The sequence below is a fragment of the Myxine glutinosa genome, chromosome 8, assembly GCF_964187855.1.
Source record: "Myxine glutinosa chromosome 8, kmMyxGlut1.1, whole genome shotgun sequence".
NCBI classification, from domain to species: domain Eukaryota; kingdom Metazoa; phylum Chordata; class Myxini; order Myxiniformes; family Myxinidae; genus Myxine; species Myxine glutinosa.
In genome coordinates, this window is record NC_136268.1 from 46,664,640 (window position 1) to 46,684,997 (window position 20,358).

Sequence of the window (20,358 nt, forward strand, 5' to 3'; positions counted from 1 at the left end):
ATTCGTTTACGTTACCACCATCACTTGAAGCAATTAATCATGTTCTTTATTTTTCATTGATTTATTTGAATTATGCTACGTTTTGTTTGATTGAACGTGTGATTTAACGGTTGTTTTGATGTAACATCCCAAGGTGTGGTTTCAGTTGATTCAACGTTTTTGGTTTTGATTTACGGTTGAAATTTGAATGGCACGAGTTGTTCCAGAATGGCATTGATTGGTGGTTTCGGTGTCCCCACCCTCTTTTTCCAGTATATAAGGGAGGGTATAAGAGTTGTTTTCCTTTACTCTTGATAAAGGTCAGTGGATGCACGTTTATCCATGTTAATGATCGAAACGTCGAGCAGTTGTTTATTTGCTCATTAAAGGTTGGAGAACTCAAAATGGATTCATTTGATTTTAATCCGAACCGCCAGTCATTACTATATATATATAGACACACACACACACACACACACACACACACACACACACACACACACACACACACACACACACACACACACACACACACACACACACACACACACACACAAAAACTGTGACCGGTGAGGCCAGATTGTATTTGGGATGCACAAGTGCCATCTGCCACATGCACACATTGTGTTACGTTCACCAATCACAACCAGGAAGTATTATTGTTGTTATTAAGCGGTCAGGATATATATAAATGGAAATATTGAATGCTCCAAACTAAGACCAACGCTGTCGTGATGTCATGACTGCAAACCCAGAAAGGCAGCTAGCAGTTCAAGAAAGCAAAGGCAAAAGTTGTCACCAAGCAGATGAAAAGCAAACCTACCGATCTGGTTTTGCCCAGGTTGGAGCTCGTCGGGCCAACATATCGCTGTCTCCTCCACTTAGAGACTTTGAAACCGTTTCGCTTATATACTGGCTAATGATGCCCGACTAACCTCATGTGTTAAGTAAGCATTGTAAAGCTCTTTTATTTCTACCCAGTGATTTTCTGCAAGTTTTCAAAGTGCATTTGTAACCGTTTTGCTTGCAGAGAATGGTCAATGGAAAATACATCACAAGCCGTCAAGGAAAAATACAAACCCAAGAGATCCACTTTATGAAGATATGACTTTCTACCTCATAATTCAGAGGCAACCTCTTTACTACGTCACAAATGTCATAATACCCTGCATCCTCATATCAATTCTTGCTGTTTTTACATTCTATCTTCCTTCAGATGCTGGTATGTTGTTGTTGGTGGTGGTATTTTGCTGTTTCAATCATACTAAATTACGCAATTTGGTGTGTGTGTGTCTGTCTGTCTGACCGCGATATATTTGGTCGTTACTTATCCTATCTCAACCAAACTGGCCAGGGGGATGAAGGATCACATGACAGAGGTTTTAGTGACTTCATCCCCCCCCCCCCCCCCTTCCAAGGGGCTTTTCCAAAATTGAGAAACTCCGTGTTAAGGTGTAAAAATAGCTTATCATGGCGTTTCATGAGGCACACCTACCGGAAGTAAAATTATTACAACCACAATCTATTCAATAAATGCTGTCCTACATCTGATTACTTTTTAACTAGCCGCTGCTGTTGTTTAACGCTATTGGAGGAAAGCCAATATCCTTGAGGCATTCAATGTTTATCGCATCTGACCCGAGCCATTGCGGCCATATAGCTAGGCCGCAATGATCTTGGGCTAATAAAGGTGCTTAGATTAGTCTTTACGCTTGATTGATATGTGGACAGTATATGGTTTGGTTATAACTTGTATCTCATGCGTGATCTCTGTCAGCTATGGCTTCAATTGTGATGTGCGATATTGCCCCTGACACACATCACATTTATCACACACTTATTGCCAAACAGTGACCTTTATTCGATGCATAACCCCATTCCTAATGGTCCCCATCATTGTTTAATGCTCACATAAGGGAAATTTGGAGAAAATTGGACATGGGCATGTACAGTGCCTTCAGAAAGTATTCACACCCCTTGACTTTTTTTCCACATTTTGTTGTGTTACAGCTTGTTTTTAAATTGGATTAAATTGAGATTTTTTAGCACCGATCTCCACATAATACCCCATACTGTCAATGTGGGATTTTTAAATAGAAATTCCTTCAAAATAATTGAAAATGAAGAGCTGAAATGTCTTGAGCCAATAAGTATTCGACCCCATTTGTTACTACACTCCAAATTGAGCTCAGGTGCACCCAATTTCATTTGATCCTCCATGACATGTCTCGACAACTTCATTGGAGTCCACCTGTGCCCCTTTATATGAACTTTTCTAGAGCATTACTTGGTTACTCCTAAGAACACAAGGGTAGTCCAGCATGCACACAAGACATTTTTTTGAATGTCCCTTCTTTTCTATACTTTGCCACATGGCACATACCATCTATAAAGTGGCCTTTTCTATGCCCCTGGCAGTTTTCCCAAGAATGTCCCTTCTTTTCGATAGTTTGCCACATGGCACATCCCATGTAAAGGGGCCTTTTTCTACGCCCCTGGCATTTTCCCCAAGAATGTCCCTTCTTTTCAATAGTTTGCCACATGGCACATCCCATGTAAAGGGGCCTTTTTCTACGCCGCTGGCATTTTTTCCCAAGAATGTCCCTTCTTTTCGATAGTTTGCAACATGGCACATCCCATGTAAAGGGGCCTTTTTCTACGCCCCTGGCATTTTTCCCAAGAATGTCCCTTCTTTTCGATAGTTTGTCACATGGCACTCCCATGCAAAGGGGCCTTTTTCTATGCCCCTGGCATTTTTCCCAAGAATGTCCCTTCTTTTCGATAGTTTGCCACATGGCACATCCCATGTAAAGGGGCCTTTTTCTACGCCCCTGGCATTTTTCCCAAGAATGTCCCTTCTTTTCGATAGTTTGCCACATGGCACATACCATGTAAAGGGGCCTTTTTCTTCACCCCTAGCATTTTTCACAAGATACATTTTAAATACGAACAAAATGCATTTGTTCATTATACAAGATTTTATTCAAGACGATATAAAATACTTCAAGAAGTAAGAAGAAAAAAAGTATTCAACCCAGACGGTATTCGAACTCACAATCCCCAGCTTGGGAGTCTGATGCCTTATTCATTAGGCCATTAGGCTAGCATGTTAGATTTGGGTAATAATATTTTGAAAGTGTGTGTGTGTATATATTGTTACGTGGTCCTCCCCAACCCCCTGGTCACGGTGTACCTCCGAACCCCGAGAGGAGTCACGGCAGAAAAATGTGTTATTCTGTATGTCAAAGATCAATGGTGAAGCCACACCAATTGTTACCAACAAACAAATATTGTATTAAGATCACACAAGAATAACAGTACAACAATAATAGTAATCAAAAGTACAATCAATATATATCCTATGATGGTACCATCAGTTTTGTAACAAATAACTCACTGTGCTTCAAGTGAGTGAACCAAGAACATTCCCAATGTCTCTTTCCCGGCTTCAAACCAAAGTTGATTCCGGTTTCAAGCCACAGTCGATCCCGGCTTCAAGCCAAAGTCGATCCGCTCCAGCGATCGTCAGAACAATGTCCAATCGAGACCAGAATCCCGTTCGGATGACAGTCAAAGTCACGTGCCCAAAGCTGCGCAAAGGCGCCCTCAAGGCGACTGGGAAATCCAAAGGCGCCCTCCAGGCGACTGGGAAATCATACCCTCGGGTATGGACGTTTCACGGCTCACAGTCGGCGAACCTCAGATTTATCTTCAAAATCCACGGTACACACACCCACACCAGATAGATGTCCGAATGCGGTGAAAACGGCTGAAGCGAAGGAAAGAAAACCCTGCGTGACGCGCAAAGCGCGCGAGCCAAAATGGCCGACGGCCTGGTCTCGCGGCGCAACGGCACGACGATGATGATGATTATTCTCTTCAGAATCCACCGCAAAACCTGACACACAGGTTGATCTGTCACAGCGACAACAACTCTGCAGCAGGAATCCCTTTCCTGGGAAACCCAAAGCTCACTCGTGACTCTCGCTCGTCAACGCTCGCTCAGACCTCAAAGCAACTCAGCTTTCTTCTCCGACTCCTTCGCTCCGCCTTCTTTTCTCTTCTTCCTCGTCGTCCGGTTCCCGATCCGGTTTCCTGTTTCTTTTAACTCTAACTTTTTCACCTTTTGAAAACAGTTCATAAACAATAAACCTTTTGAAAAAAATAATAGTACATGGAATCAAAAATGTTTACAGTGGATGAAACCCACAACAATGGAAGTGACGATTCCGTAACAATATAATATAATATATATATATATACTGTATATATATCTTCTTCTTCTATATATCCTCTTCTATATATCTTCTTCTATCTTCTATCTATCTATCTTCTAACTTCTATCTTCTAACTTCTATATCTATATCTATATATATTTTTATTTTTTTTATATATACGTATATATAAAAGAAAGTATATATATATATATCTATATATATTTTGTGCAACGTCTGTCCTGTCCTGTGTTGTGTTGTGTTGTCACTGAACTACTTTCTCAAACTTTTGTGAAATCGTACCAAACTTCTGGTATTCACATATCTCTCCCGTCGGTATGTCCTAAGGGTATTCTTTTTTTTTTTAATTGCAATTTCTTTTTTTTGGGGGGGGGGGGGGGGGGAATTTTTTTAGGAATTTTTTTTTTTTCAACTTCAATTGTTTATAAAATGTGATATCACGTATATTACAAATACATTTGTGCAAAATAATTGTTTGAATTATGATTGGTTTAAACCATGACAAAACGGCAACTCGGGTACAGTCATTTATCTATATATCGACACATCTGGGCAGTGTCTGTGTTGTCACTTAACAACTCCCTTAAACTTTTGTTTCCGTGGTTGTGAAGTCTTTTTAATAACGTTGTGGTGGTTTTGAATTATGTGGTGGTGAGGTGTTTTTAAATGGTGTGGTGGTGAGGTGTTTTAATATCACATGGTGGTGAGGTGTTTTTAAATCACATGGTGGTGAGGTGTTTTGAATTACGTGGTGGTGAGGTATTTTAAATTACGTGGTGGTGAGGTGTTTTTAATTAGGTGGTGGTGTGTTTTGAATTAGTTGGTGATAAGGTGTTTTGAATTATGTGGTGGTGAGGTGTTTTGAATTACTTGGTGGTGAGGTGTTTTTAAATGACGTGGTGGTGAGGTGTTTTTAATTTCGTGGCTGTGAGGTGTTTTTATTACGTGTTTTATGGTTGTGAGGTGTTTTTATTACGTGTTTTATGGCTGTGAGGTGTTTTTAATTTTGTGGTGGTGAGGTGTTTTTATTACGTGTTTTATGGCTGTGTGGTGTTTTTATTACGTGTTTTATGGCTGTGAGGTGTTTTTAATTTCGTGGTGGTGAGGTGTTTTTATTACGTGTTTTATGGCTGTGAGGTGTTTTTAATTTTGTAGTGGTGAGGTGTTTTTATTACGTGTTTTATGGCTGTGAGGTGTTTTTATTACGTGTTTTATGGCTGTGAGGTGTTTTTATTTACGTGGTGGTGAGGTGTTTTTATTACGTGTTTTATGGCTGTGAGGTGTTTTTATTACGTGTTTTATGGCTGTGAGGTGTTTTTATTACGTGTTTTATGGCTGTGCGGTGTTTTTATTACGTGCTTGATGGCTGTGACGTGTTTTCAATTTCGTGGTGGTGAGGTGTTTTTAATTTCGTGGTGGTGAGGTGTTTTTATTACGTGTTTTATGGTGGTGAGGTATTTTGAATTATGTGGTGGTGCGGTGTTTTGAATTACTTGGTGGTTAGCTGTTTTGAATTACGTGGTGGTGAGGTGTAATCGTCCCAAACTTCCAGTCTGCACCTACTCCTCCCCTATGTATGTGCTGAGGGGTTCTTTCTTGAAAAAAAAACATTCAACCTAAATCTTCAACCTAAATTGCCTATAAAAATGTAATATCACAAACACAACAAATACATTTGTGCAAAGTAATTGTTTGTATTATGATTGGTGAAAATCATGACAACACAGCAACTCAGGTACAGTCATTAGCCTCAGCTAAAATAAGCCCGTGCCTCAGTATATGTATGTATATATATATATATATATATATATATATATATATATATATATATATATATATATATATATATATATATATATGTATGTATATATATATATATATATATATATATATATATATATATATATATATGTATATATATATATATATATATATATATATATATATAATAATAATAATAATAATAATACATTTATTTTATATAGCGCTTTTCAAGAAGCCCAAAGGCGCTTTGACAGAGTACAGAAAACAAGTGCCAAAAGACAAAAATCAATAGGTGTATAATTAATCAAAGCAAAAGGAAGGAGGAGAAGAGATTAAAAAAAAAAAAAAAACACCTTTAGAGGCCATTTTCCCCCGCAAAGCGGGTGTTGGCCTTTTTCGGGCACCCTGGTTGTTGTTGTTTTTGTTGGTCCCCTTTTTGAAGCAATGTTTTACGGCCGGATGCCCTTCCTGCCGCCAACCCTTTTTGTCGCCTTTTACGACAAGCAGGGAATTACCAGTGAACTGGTACTCAATTTGCCGACCTCGGAAGGATGACAGGCTGAGTCAACCCCCCTGGCGTTAATTCAGCGATCGACCGGGATTCGAACCCAGGATCCTCGGATCCTAAGCCGGCACCCGAGCCTCTAGCCCACCACCAGGCTTCCAGAGAAGGAGCAGAGATAGTCAGGGGTTAAATGCTGTGGGTTAAATGTTGAATGCAGTGTTGAACAGGTGGGTCTTGAGTGATGTTTTGAATGTGGTGAGTGAGGAGGAGTCTCTGATGGTGTGAGGTAGTGAGTTCCAGAGGGTGGGAGCAGCGATGGAGAAGGCCCTGTCCCCCCAGGATCTGAATTTGGTCTGGATGGGGGGGGGGGGGGGGGGGGGGTCAGGAGGTTGGTACCAGCAGAGCGGAGGTTGCGGGTGGGAGTGTGTCTGGAGAGGAGGTCAGTCAGGTAGGATGGGGCCAGGTTATGGAGGGCTTTGGAGGTCAAGAGGAGGATTTTGTACTGGATTCTCTGGGGGATGGGGAGCCAGTGAAGCTTATAAAGGACGGGGGTGATGTGGTCACGGGTCTGGGAATGGGTGAGTAGACGGGCAGCAGAGTTCTGAATGTATTGGAGTTTATTGGTGATTATTGAGGGTGAACCATAGAGGAGGCTGTTGCAGTAGTCCAGACGGGAGGTGATGAAGGCGTGGATGAGGGTTTCTGCAGCTGTGGAGGAGAGGGATGGACGGAGACGGGCGATGTTTTTCAGGTGAAAGAAGGCTGTCTTTGTGATCTGTTTAGTGTATTTGTCGAAGGAGAGGGTTTGGTCAAAGATGATGCCAAGATTCCGGATGTGAGGGGAGGTGGATACTGGGAAACCGTCGATGTTGAGGGCAAAGTTATGGGTGGATTTGGTGAGCGTTTTTGGGCCAATGATGATTATTTCAGATTTATCATAGTTAAGTTTGAGGAAGTTGATTTGAAGCCAGGATTTTATTTCAGTGATGCAGTTTGTCAGGATAGAGTGGGTGGCGGTGGAGATGGACTTGGTGGAGATGAAAAGCTGGATGTCATCGGCGAAGCAGTGGAATTGGAGACCATGACGGCGGATTAAGTGACCAAGGGGGGGCAGGTACAGGATGAAGAGGAGGGGGGCAATAACTGAACCTTGGGGGACACCTTGGGGGAGGGGAGCAGTGGGGGATTTGCAGTTATTGATGGAGATGAACTGGCGTCTGTCAGAGAGGTATGATTTGATCCAAGAGAGGGCAGTGCCGGTAATGTTAAAGGTGGTTTCAAGTCGGGTGAGGAGGATGGTGTGATTGATGGTGTCAAAGGCGGCACTGAGGTCGAGGAGGATGAGAATGTTGAGGTTGCCGGCATCAGAGGAGAGGAGAAGGTCGTTGGTGATTTTGAGGAGAGCAGTTTCAGTACTGTGGTTGGAGCAGAATCCGGATTGGAATGTTTCATACAGGTTATTGGCAGAGAGGTGATGTTTGAGTTGAGTGGCTACAGCGCGTTCCAAAACTTTTGACAGAAAGGGTAGGTTGGAGATGGGTCTGAAGTTGTTTAGGGTGTCAGGGTTTAGTCCAGGTTTTTTCAGAATGGGGGTAACAGCAGCAATTTTGAGGGATGGTGGGACGATGCCTGTAGACAGGGAGGAGTTTATTGTTGCAGTGATAAGTGGAGAGAGAGCAGGAAGGGAGGCCTTGACAAAGCTGGAGGGGATGGGGTCAAGAGTGCAGGTGGCAGTTTTCATTCCTATGAGGAGTTCAGAGAGGTCAGTAGGGGAGACTGGGGAGAACTGAGACAGGGGTTGGCAGGATAAGGGGGGGCAGGTGGTTTGAGGGGGGAGCGGGTGCGGTGGTGGTTAAGCTGTTGTAGATGTTGTCAATTTTGCTTTGGAAGAATGAAAGGAAGGAGATGCAGTTTTCTACTGTGAATGACTGGGTGGTGGTGTTCAGGGGGCTGAGGAGTTTGTTTATTGTAGAGAAGAGTGCTTTTGGGTTTCCAGAGGCAGAGTGGATAATTTGAGAGTAGTAGGCGGAGCGGGCGCGGGAGAGGGCATCTTTGTAGTGCTGTAGGTGGTCCTTGTAGGCTTGGGAGTGAATTGTGAGACCTGTTTTATTGCGGAGTCTTTCAAGTTGGCGAGCACGAGTTTTCATCAGGCGGAGTTCAGGGGCAAACCAGGGAGCAGAATGGGTGAAAGAAACTGTTTTGGTTTTTATAGGCGTAAGCTGGTCAAGGCAGGAGGAGAGAGTGTGGTTGTAGTAGTCAGTGAGGTCAGAAGGGGTGTGGAGGTCAACGAAGGGAGAAGTGGACATTTTTCAGAGAGGGTGGATGAGAATGTGGTAGGTGAAAGAGCGTTTAGCTTACGGAAGTTGATAGTGCGATAATGCCTTGGTGCTGGGGTGGGGATGTTGATGGTCATAGTGATGGCGAAGTGGTCAGAGAGGGTGAGGTCGGAGCCAGAGAGATGGTGCAAAATTAATCCAGTAGATCAGACAAGGTCCAGAATGTGCCCACGGTTATGGGAAGGAAAGTTGACATGTTGAGTGAGGTTAAAGCAGGTGAGTAAATCAGTGAAGTCAGTGGTTGTTGTGTAGTCAGTGGAGTCCATGTGGATATTGAAATCACCGAGGAGGAGGATTGAGGGGGAGAGGGAACAGAGCTGGGTCAGAAAGTAGGAGAAGTCAGACAGGAATGATGGGTGTGGTTTGGGAGGGCGGTAGACGACAGCCATGACTGACTGCGTGTGACCAGAGAGTTTAAAAGCCAGGTGTTCAAATGATGGAGCAGATGAGATGGAGATGAGGCTGGTCTTGATGTCCTGTCGGTGTATTACGGCAAGTCCACCACCTCGGCCCTCCGAGCGTGGTTTATTGATGTATGAATATCCATTGGGTGTAGTGAGGTTGAGTGAGAAGTAGTCCAGAGGTTGTTGCCAGGTTTCAGTGAGACAGAGAAAGTCCAGTTTATTATCCAGAATGTAGTCGTTCAGGATGAGGCTTTTGTTGTTGAGGGACCGGGTATTGAACAGAGTGAGCTTCATGTTTGTTTGTACGGTGGGGATGAACTCAGGTGATTTAGCCAGGGTTTGCAGACAGGAGGTGCAGACAGGAGGTTTGCAGACAGGTGTGCGTTGCTGTGACCAGGTGCGCTGGGACGATGAGTGGGAGTGCGCTGAGCCGACCAGAGTACGGGAATAAAGTGACCTGTTTGTAAGTAAACAAACTTACGACCAGAGCCTCTATGAATATATCTGGGTCGTCGCAGGAGTCCATGGTATTTGATTGCAGAGATGCATGATGGGGGTGGAGTAAGTGTTGAGCAGAAGTAGCCTTGTAGCGGAGTACCTTAGAGCCATGTCAGGCCGGAGCGAAGGGGACGAGGACAAGGCCAAGGTTGAGGAGGACGAATAGGCCTTGCCAGTGGAAGCGGCTTGCCAGAAGCGGCGAGCAAGACAGTAAAGGCCGAAGCGGCAGACGAGGCGCAGGACAGTTCGGGAGTGGGCCTGAGGCAACGGTGGACGAGCCGGGCAGGCGAAGCCAGGAACAGAGCCGGGACCGAGCAGAGAGCAGACCAACGGCCAAAAAGCCGCCACGACCACCAGAAAAGCAGACTATGTACAATGACCCAGTCGGAGAAGCGGCGAGCAAGACAGTAAAGGCCGGAGCGGCAGACAAGGCGCAGGACAGTCCGGGAGCGGGCCTGAGGCAACAGTGGAAGAGCCGGGCAGGCGAAGCCAGGAGCAGAGCCGGGACCGAGCAGGGAGCAGACCCAACGGCCAAAAAGCCGCCACGACCACCAGAAAAGCAGACTATGTACAATGACCCAGCAGACTATATATCTTCTTCTATCTTCTATCTATCTTCTAACATCTATCTTCTATATATATATATATATATATATATATATATATATATATATATATATATATATATATATATATATATATATATATACATACATATATACATATATATATATACATACATATATACATATATATATATATATATATATATATATATATTTTTTTTTCATATATATATAAAAGAAAGTTTTTGTTTATTTGGCTGCACGCGCTAATCTCCTGAACGGTGAAAGATAGGAGGAAACCTCTAAAACAAAAAAATGTCGGGACGGGCCCCGGGAAGGTTTTAGGCTCGATGGCGAGACCGGTCGAGGCCCACCTCGGCCGGGCCGGGCCGATTTCGCAATTAAAAGCTGAGCTGCATTATAGTAGTCAATCTTCTACGGCCACGAGTAAAAGCTGAATTATGGTAGTAAATTCATTCAAAAATAACCAAAAATGTGGGGACGGGTCCCGGGAAGGTTATAGGCTAGGTGGCGAGGCCGGTCGAGGTTGCTTCGGCCAGGCTGGGCCCATTTCGCAATTAAAAGCTGAGCTAAATTATAGTAGTCAATCGTCTACGGCCACGAGTAAAAGCTGAATTATAGTAGTAAATTCATTCAAAAAGAACGAGAAATGTTGGGACGGGCCCCGGGTAGGTTATAGGCTAGGTGGCGAGGCCGCATCGGCCGGGCTGGGCCCTTTCACAATTAAAAGCTGAGCTGAATTATAGTAGTCAATCTTCTACGGCCGCGAGTAAAAGCTGAATTGAATGAATGAATGAATGATCGTTTTAAGGCCATTTTTCCCTGCTAGAGCAGGGGTTAGCCTTGCGGGCCCCATGACAATCATGGTTCCCTGTTTTGAGGCAATGTTTTTTTATGGCCGGATGCCCTTCCTGACGCCAACCCTTAGTCACCTCTTCGATGCGCAGGGATACTGTGTACCTATTCTAAATCAGGGTACACACCGGGATCATTCATCCCAGCAAGCTGGTACTCAATTTGCCGACCTCGGAAGGATGACAGGCTGAGTCAACCCCCCTGGCGTAAATTCAGCGACGACCGGGATTCGAACTCAGGATCCTAGGATCCCAAGCCGGCACCCTAACCGCTAAGCCAACACCAGGCTGAGTAAAAGCTGAATTATCGTAGTAAATTCATTCAGAAAGAACCCGGGCAATGCCGCGTGCTTTCGGCTAGTGTATATATATATATAGATATATTGTTGCGGATATGAGGATTATGTTTTTTTAAATTGTGTTGTATTATATAGTAAATTGGTGTGAAATATGCTTTAGTCTGAGCCCTCCTTGCTCCAGTGTGTATAAAGGTCAAAGGGCGTTCCGGTAGTTAATTCCATAAAGCATACATTGAAGGACACTATAATATCCCTGTTCAGTAGTTTATTTCCTTATTATGTGTATCAGGGTAAGGCCTTGTCTTCCATTAAAATGACACTCCATTGCACCAAGTGAAATAGATAGATTCCTTTCATTCCCCATTCCCACTCCCAAAACTTCCATTGCCAAGCCTCAATTTCCAGCTACATCCCCTCCAAGTCTCCATTGCCAACTGCACTGGGCAGTTTGCCAGTTTGTTACAGCTGTGGGTTGTTTTCGCTCCAAAACCACCATTGCACATGTGCTCGGGTCGGGGAAGAAGGTGTGCCCGCCCGTCGTCATCAAGGGCGGAGCCAGAGGGTCGCGCGACCAACCAGGGCCGAGGTGAGCACGCCGATGGGCGTGTCCTGAAGGCCGGCGGCTTAATCGCCGGAGGCGCTATAAAGGCGCGCGCGCAAGGACGTTGTAGGGTGGAGTAGAGCTGAGTTGTGTAGTTTTGGTCAGAGCTGGGGTTGGTCGTCAGTGGTGGTCAGTGGTTGCGTTGAGTTGTCGGTGGTGAAGAGTTGGACTAAGCAAGAGAGAAAGAGTCCTGGAGTTAGTGAGAGAGGGAGAGAGAACCCGTCACGCCAGACCCCCCACCAGCAGCGTTGGCTTGGCTCCACCAAGCAGCTCCGACCCATTACCCCGCGCACACGACAGGATCGGTGGCATCGGCGGCCGTCGAGGTCCAGCCCGACGTCCCGTGCGGGATCAAGCTCCAGCCAGCTCCGGACCTTCCTCTCCCTCCAGCCATCCACCTCCCGCCAGTCCTGCCTTTCCATCCTTTTGGTGTACGTGAGTTTGTTCTGTTTGTTTTGTCCCTGGGTAATTAATTAAGACTGCATAGATAAGCTAGCGATTTTCACTGTGTCCTTCTGGTCCGTCCCTCTGTCTATATTATTTTCTTATCTTTCCTTCTCCTTGGTTTCTTTGAGCCTGTAAATAGCAATAAATAGTAATCGTATTTCAAACCTTTTTGCCTTCGTCTTCCTCTTCTTCACATCCGTGTCGTCTTTGTCTTTTCCCTCATTGAATAGCTGTGGCGTGATCTGGCCAACGTTCAGGGGATCGGGTGAGTCGGGAAAAACTGTTCGGCCGTGGTGCCTCCGCTCGGCAAACAACATCTTATCCGCGGACCGTAACAATATTGTTACGGATCCGGGGGACGGCACTCCCGTTAGCAAGGGGGGGTTAATCCCCTTGTCTTGTTAAGCTGGCCGTCCGACCGGTCCTGGGGGTATGACGTCACTCCCGGTCAGCGCTGAATAGGGTAGTAGGCCAATCCTTCCTATGACCTAAGTACCAGCGCTTTCCGGTAAGCGAGGAGATACTCCCACCCGGGCCGCAGCGTGAATGGATGCGCCGAGCGAAGCGAGCTGCGACTCGGGCCGTTAGCAAAAGACTCAACCCGATTCCGAGCGCTGGCCGAATCGTGCCACAGGTACTCAATTGGGAAAGGACTAAAGTGATCGGGGGAAGAAGAAACCAAAAGGGTAAGAAAGAACACAGGTTTATTCACGATCTACAAGAGGAAACGAAAGGCAAAAATATACAAGTAGGAATAAGCAGATACACAGGGCAGCCTTAAAAACAGTGTTATGTTATCATACGCCCAGACAGAACAAACAGTCTTACACGAATAGGGAATGGCAGGAAGGAATGGCTGGAAGAAATGGCTGGAAGAATGAGCAGGTTCAGGTAGGTAGCAGGGAGGAAGGTCCGGGCCGATGCACAGCGTCGAGGTCCGCTCCAGTCCACGCTCCGGGCTTGCGACGAACAGCTAGTGGCAGCTCCGCGTGCCGTCCGCACACGGTCGGACAATGTTAATCAACGGCCGTATTGTCGCCGTCACGGACCCACTCTTCTGCCGTACGATTCAGCTGTATGCTCATCTGGTACCTCGTATCTCGGACCTTCACACTCATCTGGTGAAGCAGTCCCTCCGAGCCGCTTTTATTGGGCGTTCCTGTATCCAGCCGCCGGCTCCTAGGACACGCCTACCGGTCAGCTCACCTCGGCCCTGGTTGGCCGGCGAGGGCTCGCTGGCTCCACCTCTTGAGGAGACATTGACAGGCCACGCCTCGTTCCTGGCGCTCGAACCCACTCCTCTCCTTTTTCCTCCAGATTACCGCGTGTTCAATGGCGCCTTGTGGGCGAGCGCTAAGGCGGCTGCGGCTGGCAGAGGAGGGCGTTGGAGGGCTTAGTTGGAGGGCGGCTATTGCCGCAAAATGAATGTGGTTGCAAGGGGGCCTAGGTTATTTGATTAATGCAACGTAGATTCAACTATTGGGAACAGATCCTTAACTAAAACACATAATAATGAGATAACTACAGAGAGGTCCAATGGTGTTCTACGTGTTGTACATGGACTAACTAGGGTGCGATCTTTAATATTAGCCAAATAATGGGGATATTTACAGGGGATTATTTATAAGGGAATTATTACAAATATTTACTTGTGAAGGGTTCTCAAAACCGCAACAATATGTATATATATATACAGACTTGGCATTTAATATGGAATTTTTTTTTTTCTTGACTTGGGTTTACTTTCTTAACTCAGTATATCAATCTGGTGAGTTTCTTTTACACTTTGGTGATTTATTTGTTAAAAGAACCATGTCACTGATTGTCTGTCGCAGCAATAAGTGAACAACAGGATTATATCACAGGTGGCGTGGCAAAATGTACGGACAGGTGCATTTGATGATTGGCTTCACAGTCGGGTATACAAGGGTTGTTGCGTTCTGTATTAGTGGAAAACAACTGCTGCACGTCTCCAAAACTTATTGCCGCTTCCTCTGGAGATGGTCCGTCAACTCAACAATGCTGTTTGTCATGGAGTGGTGGCTTTACGAAATTACGGCATGAAACAGCGTGCTATTGCTCGGCAGTATGGCATCACTCAAGGTCAGGTGTCAAAGATCCTGAAACGAAATGCTCAGAGGGGTGTCCCTACTCCAATACCGAGGACAGAACGTCCCCGCAGAACCACAAGGAGGGATGATCACCAGCTGCACGGGTTAGTCCGCAATGGCCGTACCAAGTCAGCTAATCGGCTTAGGGCTGAGTGGCATCAAATGACAAATGTGCCTGTATTCAGAAGGCTAGTCAACCAACGACTGGTTCAAGCAGGCTATTGTGCCAGGCGTCCCCTGAGAAAGCCACGCCTGACCAGACAACACCGCCAGCGCCGATTGCAGTGGGCCAGAGAGCACCGTCAATGGCAGCCAGGACACTGGAATCACGTGATCTTCAGTGACGAGTCTAGATTTCTGGTCTATCGTCAAGATGGCCGCATCCAACTGCGCAGACAAGTGCATGAAGCCGACAACAAAGATTGTATAGTGCCAAGTGTCCAAACTGGAGGTGGTGGGGTGACCGTTTGGGCTGATTTTCATGCAGGGGGCAAAACTGACCTGGTTGTTCTGAATGGAAACCTGAACCAGTTCAAGTACAGGGCCATTCTGGAAGAAACATTGCTTCCATTTGCTCGTGCAGCCTTTCGAGGAAACTTTGTCTTCCAAGATGACAATGCACGGCCTCATCGTGCTCGCATGATCCAACACTTTCTTGCTGACCGTGGTGTAGAGCATATGGAGTGGCCTGCCATGTCCCCGGATATGAATCCGATAGAGAACTTGTGGGCAGAATTAACGCGTCAAATCGACCACTTGGACCAGCAGCCGACCTCTGTGTGTGAATTGCAGCAGGCTATTGTCACTGCATGGCAAGCGATTCCTGTCCAAACCTTGGCAAATCTCGTGAACAGCATGCCTCGACGTGTACGTGCTCTCCTGAATGCCCGTGGGGGTTACACGAAGTTCTGAACTGTAATTTTACTGTCCGTAATCCCATTCGTAATTTAACTTTTGTTTTTGTTAAAAAATTTTTTGGCTAATGTGCAAAATAAAGAGATACTTCTGGAAAACGTACAGAAGTTTAACACAGTACTGTCCATGAATTGAGTTCGATATCAGTTTACATCACTTTCAAGGATCAATTTATTTGTTTCGAAATGTCAAATGTGGTTTTTGTTTCTTTTAAAGGTCACATTAACAAAATCTAGAATAATTTCAACATAATTCCAATGAAATTTTGGTTCTAAGACATCTTGAAAAGTAAGTTCACCCCCACAAAAAAAATATTCCATATTAAATGCCAAGTCTGTGTATATATATATATATATATAATATATATATATATATATATATATATATATATATATATATATATATATATATATATATATATATATATATAAAAACACAGTTTGTGTGTGTGTGTGTGTGGGTGTGTGTAATGTTACCGATAGACTCCTAAACGGAGAGGCTTACGTGCTTGATATTTGGCATAGACATGGCCATTGAGCCTGGGACGAACATGGCCGAACTCAAAATATTTGACGATCCATATTTTTTATTCATATTTACCTCAGCGCATTTCAGCGCACGGAATCAGAGCAGGTGGGCGCTGATTCGCTCAGAGCGATCACGTGATGACGCTATGACGCTATGAACGCTATGACCGCTATGACGCTATGAAAAAAAAAATCGCTATGACGCTATGAAACGCTATGACCGCTATGACGCTATGAAAAAAAAAATCGCTATGACGCTATGAAAAAAAAATCGCTGTGACGCTATGAAACGCTATGAAAAAAAAAATCGCTCACTTTGCCAAGGGGCTCGCTCCCCCCCCGTTCCCCTCCCCCGCCCGGCAATGCCGGGTACTTCTGCTAGTATGCTAGTATATATATATATATATATATAATAAATATAATAAATATATATATATATATATATATATATATATCTATCTATATATATATATATATATATATATATATATATATATATATATATATATATATACATATATATATATATAAATAAAAGTATTTTTTATATATTTATATATATATAATTTTAAAGCCAGAACTTTGGCACCAAGGGGGAATTTGTTTCGAAGGCCATGAACTAGACCTATTTATTGGCTGATGTATATTCCCAGTTTCAGCTAGTTTCAATGTATAGCCCATGAGATATGAGTGCCAACACATTTTTGGTGGGCGGGCGGATGGGCACCAACTTGAATTCGAGGGTTTTCTTAATAAAACTCAAGAATGCATAAACGAACGTTGCTGAAATTTGGAACTTATTACTTCAACGTACAAATCATTTACTTCTGAAATTTGCAGCCGATTTCCTCCAGTAGAAGCCGAGAAACGAATTTTCAGTCCCCATGTTAAAGCTGCATACAAAGAAACGATCTCTTATATAAAGGGAGTGGCACTTTGTGCCTCCCTTTGGTTAACAAGGTGAAAAAGACTTTGAATACAAGTGAAAAAGACTTTGAATACAAACGAAAAGGACTTTGAAACTACGTATATATGCACATACACATGAGTCCAATTTCTCAACCCCTTCCTCTCCCTCTTGACCACTCTCCGAGGGAGCAGGTATATCTCGTATCCTATAAAAGGCTCATAATGTATGTGCTCATGTGTGTACATGTATGAAGAGTCATTCTCTGGCCACTTCATCGGGAATCTATTTGAAAAAGATATGCACCATGTTAAACTGCATTAGGTTGATCATTCGATGTGATTACTGCAATGGCTAATTCCATCTACATAGAGCAGAACAATTTAAAACAGCCTGTGAGAGAGAAGGGGAGGTTAAGCTCAAAGACTATTAAAAAGAGACAAAAAGGCAATGATTCACGTATGCGATGTTGGATCTCATCATCTCTGCTTGTTTCAGTCGCATGTTTCCACCTCCCCAATGGCAGGGTACTTAACACGTTGAGCACGATGCCTCCGTAGTCCTGAATAAAGACCACTCGGAGGGTCCAAACATCAGACCTGAACCATGCTTGCCCGCTGTGTGGTTATACATTAGTCAGTGGTGTCTTCAGGTGGGAATATAGAAAGACCTGATAGTCAATGCAAGTTACACAGGCGCGACAATCTCAGAGACAGCTATATGTTACAAAGATATTGTTTCAGACGGTGATTAGGACAACGATGAATCTCAAAATATTATGGCATTTGGCACAAGTCATATTAATTGGCTAGGCAATGCACTCTGATGAAGCCTTAACAGAAGGAATATTTTAAATATAAATGTATTTAACTTCTTAATTTTATATTTTGATGCACCAATATCATGTGAGAGAGATAGTTGTCGGCCATAACGATCTTAAAACTGTGACATTCATAACATCAATCCACTAGTCATTACATTACCAGAGAGTAGTCTGTAGCCAAGGATACTTGTGCAGTGAAGTCAGTGACTCGTGTGCATTACTAATGGTGACATCAATTGTTACAACTGACCCCATGCTCCTCCATCTTGATTACTCACGTGGTTTTGGTATACTGTGTTACAGGGTGGGTCATTTATCTATTCCTGGTTTTGAACCCCTGTAATTCTGTTGCTATGAAACTAAATCGAACAAAATATTTACAGGATAACTTATAGGACCCACTGGGGTCTCCAGGTCTTAACAAGACTTTTTCCGACCAGTGGATGAGTCGCGGTTCGCCTAATATGCCCTGGCCCCCTTGATCGCCAGGCCTCGCACCTTGCGATTTCTTCTTGGGGGGGGGGGGGGGGGGGGCTTTCTTAAGGGTAAGGTTTATGCAACTCAACCAGCGAACAATTCAACACCTGAAAGAGCGGATTCAAGAAGCTTTTGGAGAAATTACGGTCGGAATGCAACAGAAAATAGTCTTGGGAGTATCACAAAAGGATGCACACACTGCTTGAAAATCACATAAAAATTCATCTCATTTTGTGCAACTTCTGAATTCAATAAAATTTTTTATCACAAAACATGAAATATGTACCTACATCTTGTAAATATTTTGTTTGACTTAGTTCCTAAGCAACATAATTACAGGGGTTCAAAACAGAGAATATTATATTTATTATTATATATTTATTATAATTTTTATTAATAATATTATTTATGATATATATTTATTATTATTAATTATATATTATTAATATTATTATTATATAATTATTATTAATTAATATATATAATTATATTACATAATTATTATTTATTATTATTATATATTATTATTAATTATCTATTTATTTATTATTATTTATTTATTATATATATTTTATTATTATTATTATTATTATTATTTATTAATTTATTATTATTATTATATATATATATATTTTTTATTATTCATTTTATATATTATTTATATATTTTTTCATATTTTCCTACAGTTTGTGCAAGACAATTTGGTTCAATTTCGTGCTTTTCAGGAGAGAAGATCGGCCAATGCATCTCAGTCCTACTGACGCTCACTGTGTTCTTACTGCTTTTGGCTGACAAAGTACCGGAGACCTCCCTTGGCATTCCTGTCATTGTTGTTTATCTCATGTTCAACATGAGTCTCGTTACATGCTCAGTCATTCTAACTGTGATTGTGCTGAACCTGCACCACCGCTCAGCGAGTACGCACGACATGCCTTACTGGATTCGGAAGGTACAAAAAGAAAACGGTAACCAACGTCCTGTGTGTGGTGTTTTAAGTAAGGCAGCACAGCTCCCTGCCGTTTGAGGTATCATCTTCATTTAGGGTTTACTTGAAAAACTGACAATTTTACAACTCAAAGATCATTCCTACCATGCATGCTCTAGTCTTGTTGCTGTGAGTTTACAGTTTTTTTTGCTGTTTCTCTCCTGGATTTGTTTCATGGCCCTTCTTTACTCCCCTGTTCACTTGCCCATGAGCTGTCCAGTAAGGCTTCGATTTTTGACCCGACTACAAATTGTAGACCGTTCAGACTGGTTCTTTGGAGGCCAGATGTTGCAGAAATGACAATGCCTCCCTTAGATCAGACGTTAAACTGGGAGCCCATCTGTTCGCCTTAATTGATAGGTGTTAAAAAATTTCCTTCAATGAAGAGTGGGCAACACCTTGCTCCAGTTCCAAGTTCCTGCCCCAAATGTGCAGGGGGACTGAATCAAAGGCATAGTCACGCCTCAGAAATGATGCAACCAGTGGGTCAGTTTTGTGACTGAATCCTGATCCAATATCTTATTATAGGAGAGCAAACGTATATGGTTATGTCGTTATGTATGTTTGTTTATATGCGACGTCGTTTATATGTTTATATGCGAAGAAGAAGTCTTCTTCTTCTTCAAATAAAATTAACACCCTCTTAATTAACCCTCTTAATTACATTTAGACTGCTGAGACCCCTCAGACCTTTGATGACCCTTTGATTCCCCCAAGACCCCTGAAGCCCCAAAATACCCTTAAAGACCCAAAACACCCCAAAGACCAAAATATCCTTGAAGGCCCAGAGGCTCAAAAAGACCCAAATGGCCCCAAAGACCTAAAATACCCAAAAGACCTAAAATACCCAAAAGACCCCAAAATCCCAAAACACCCCGAAAACCCCAAAACACCCCGAAGACCCCAAAACACCCCGAAGACCCCAAAACACCCCGAAGACCCCAAAACACCCCGAAGACCCAAAACACTCCAAAGACCCCAAAACACCCCGAAGACCCCAAAACACCCCAAAGACCCCAAAACACCACGAAGACCCAAACCACCCCAAAGACCCAAAAACACCTTGAAGACCCCAAAGATCCTTTAGACCCAAAATACCCTAAA

At 43.5% G+C, this 20,358-nt stretch overlaps 1 protein-coding gene across 2 annotated transcripts in view; it reads left to right on the top strand.

Moving 5' to 3' along the window:
* CHRNB1 (cholinergic receptor nicotinic beta 1 subunit) overlaps nt 1-20,358 on the top strand; it is an 89,958-nt gene that overhangs the window by 29,134 nt on the left and 40,466 nt on the right. For both annotated transcript variants that reach the window (XM_068098756.2, XM_078783221.1), the window contains 2 exons: nt 1,010-1,201; nt 18,995-19,218. In XM_068098756.2, coding sequence (XP_067954857.2) covers nt 1,010-1,201; nt 18,995-19,218 — 416 coding nt within the window. The remainder of the gene's footprint in view (nt 1-1,009; nt 1,202-18,994; nt 19,219-20,358) is intronic.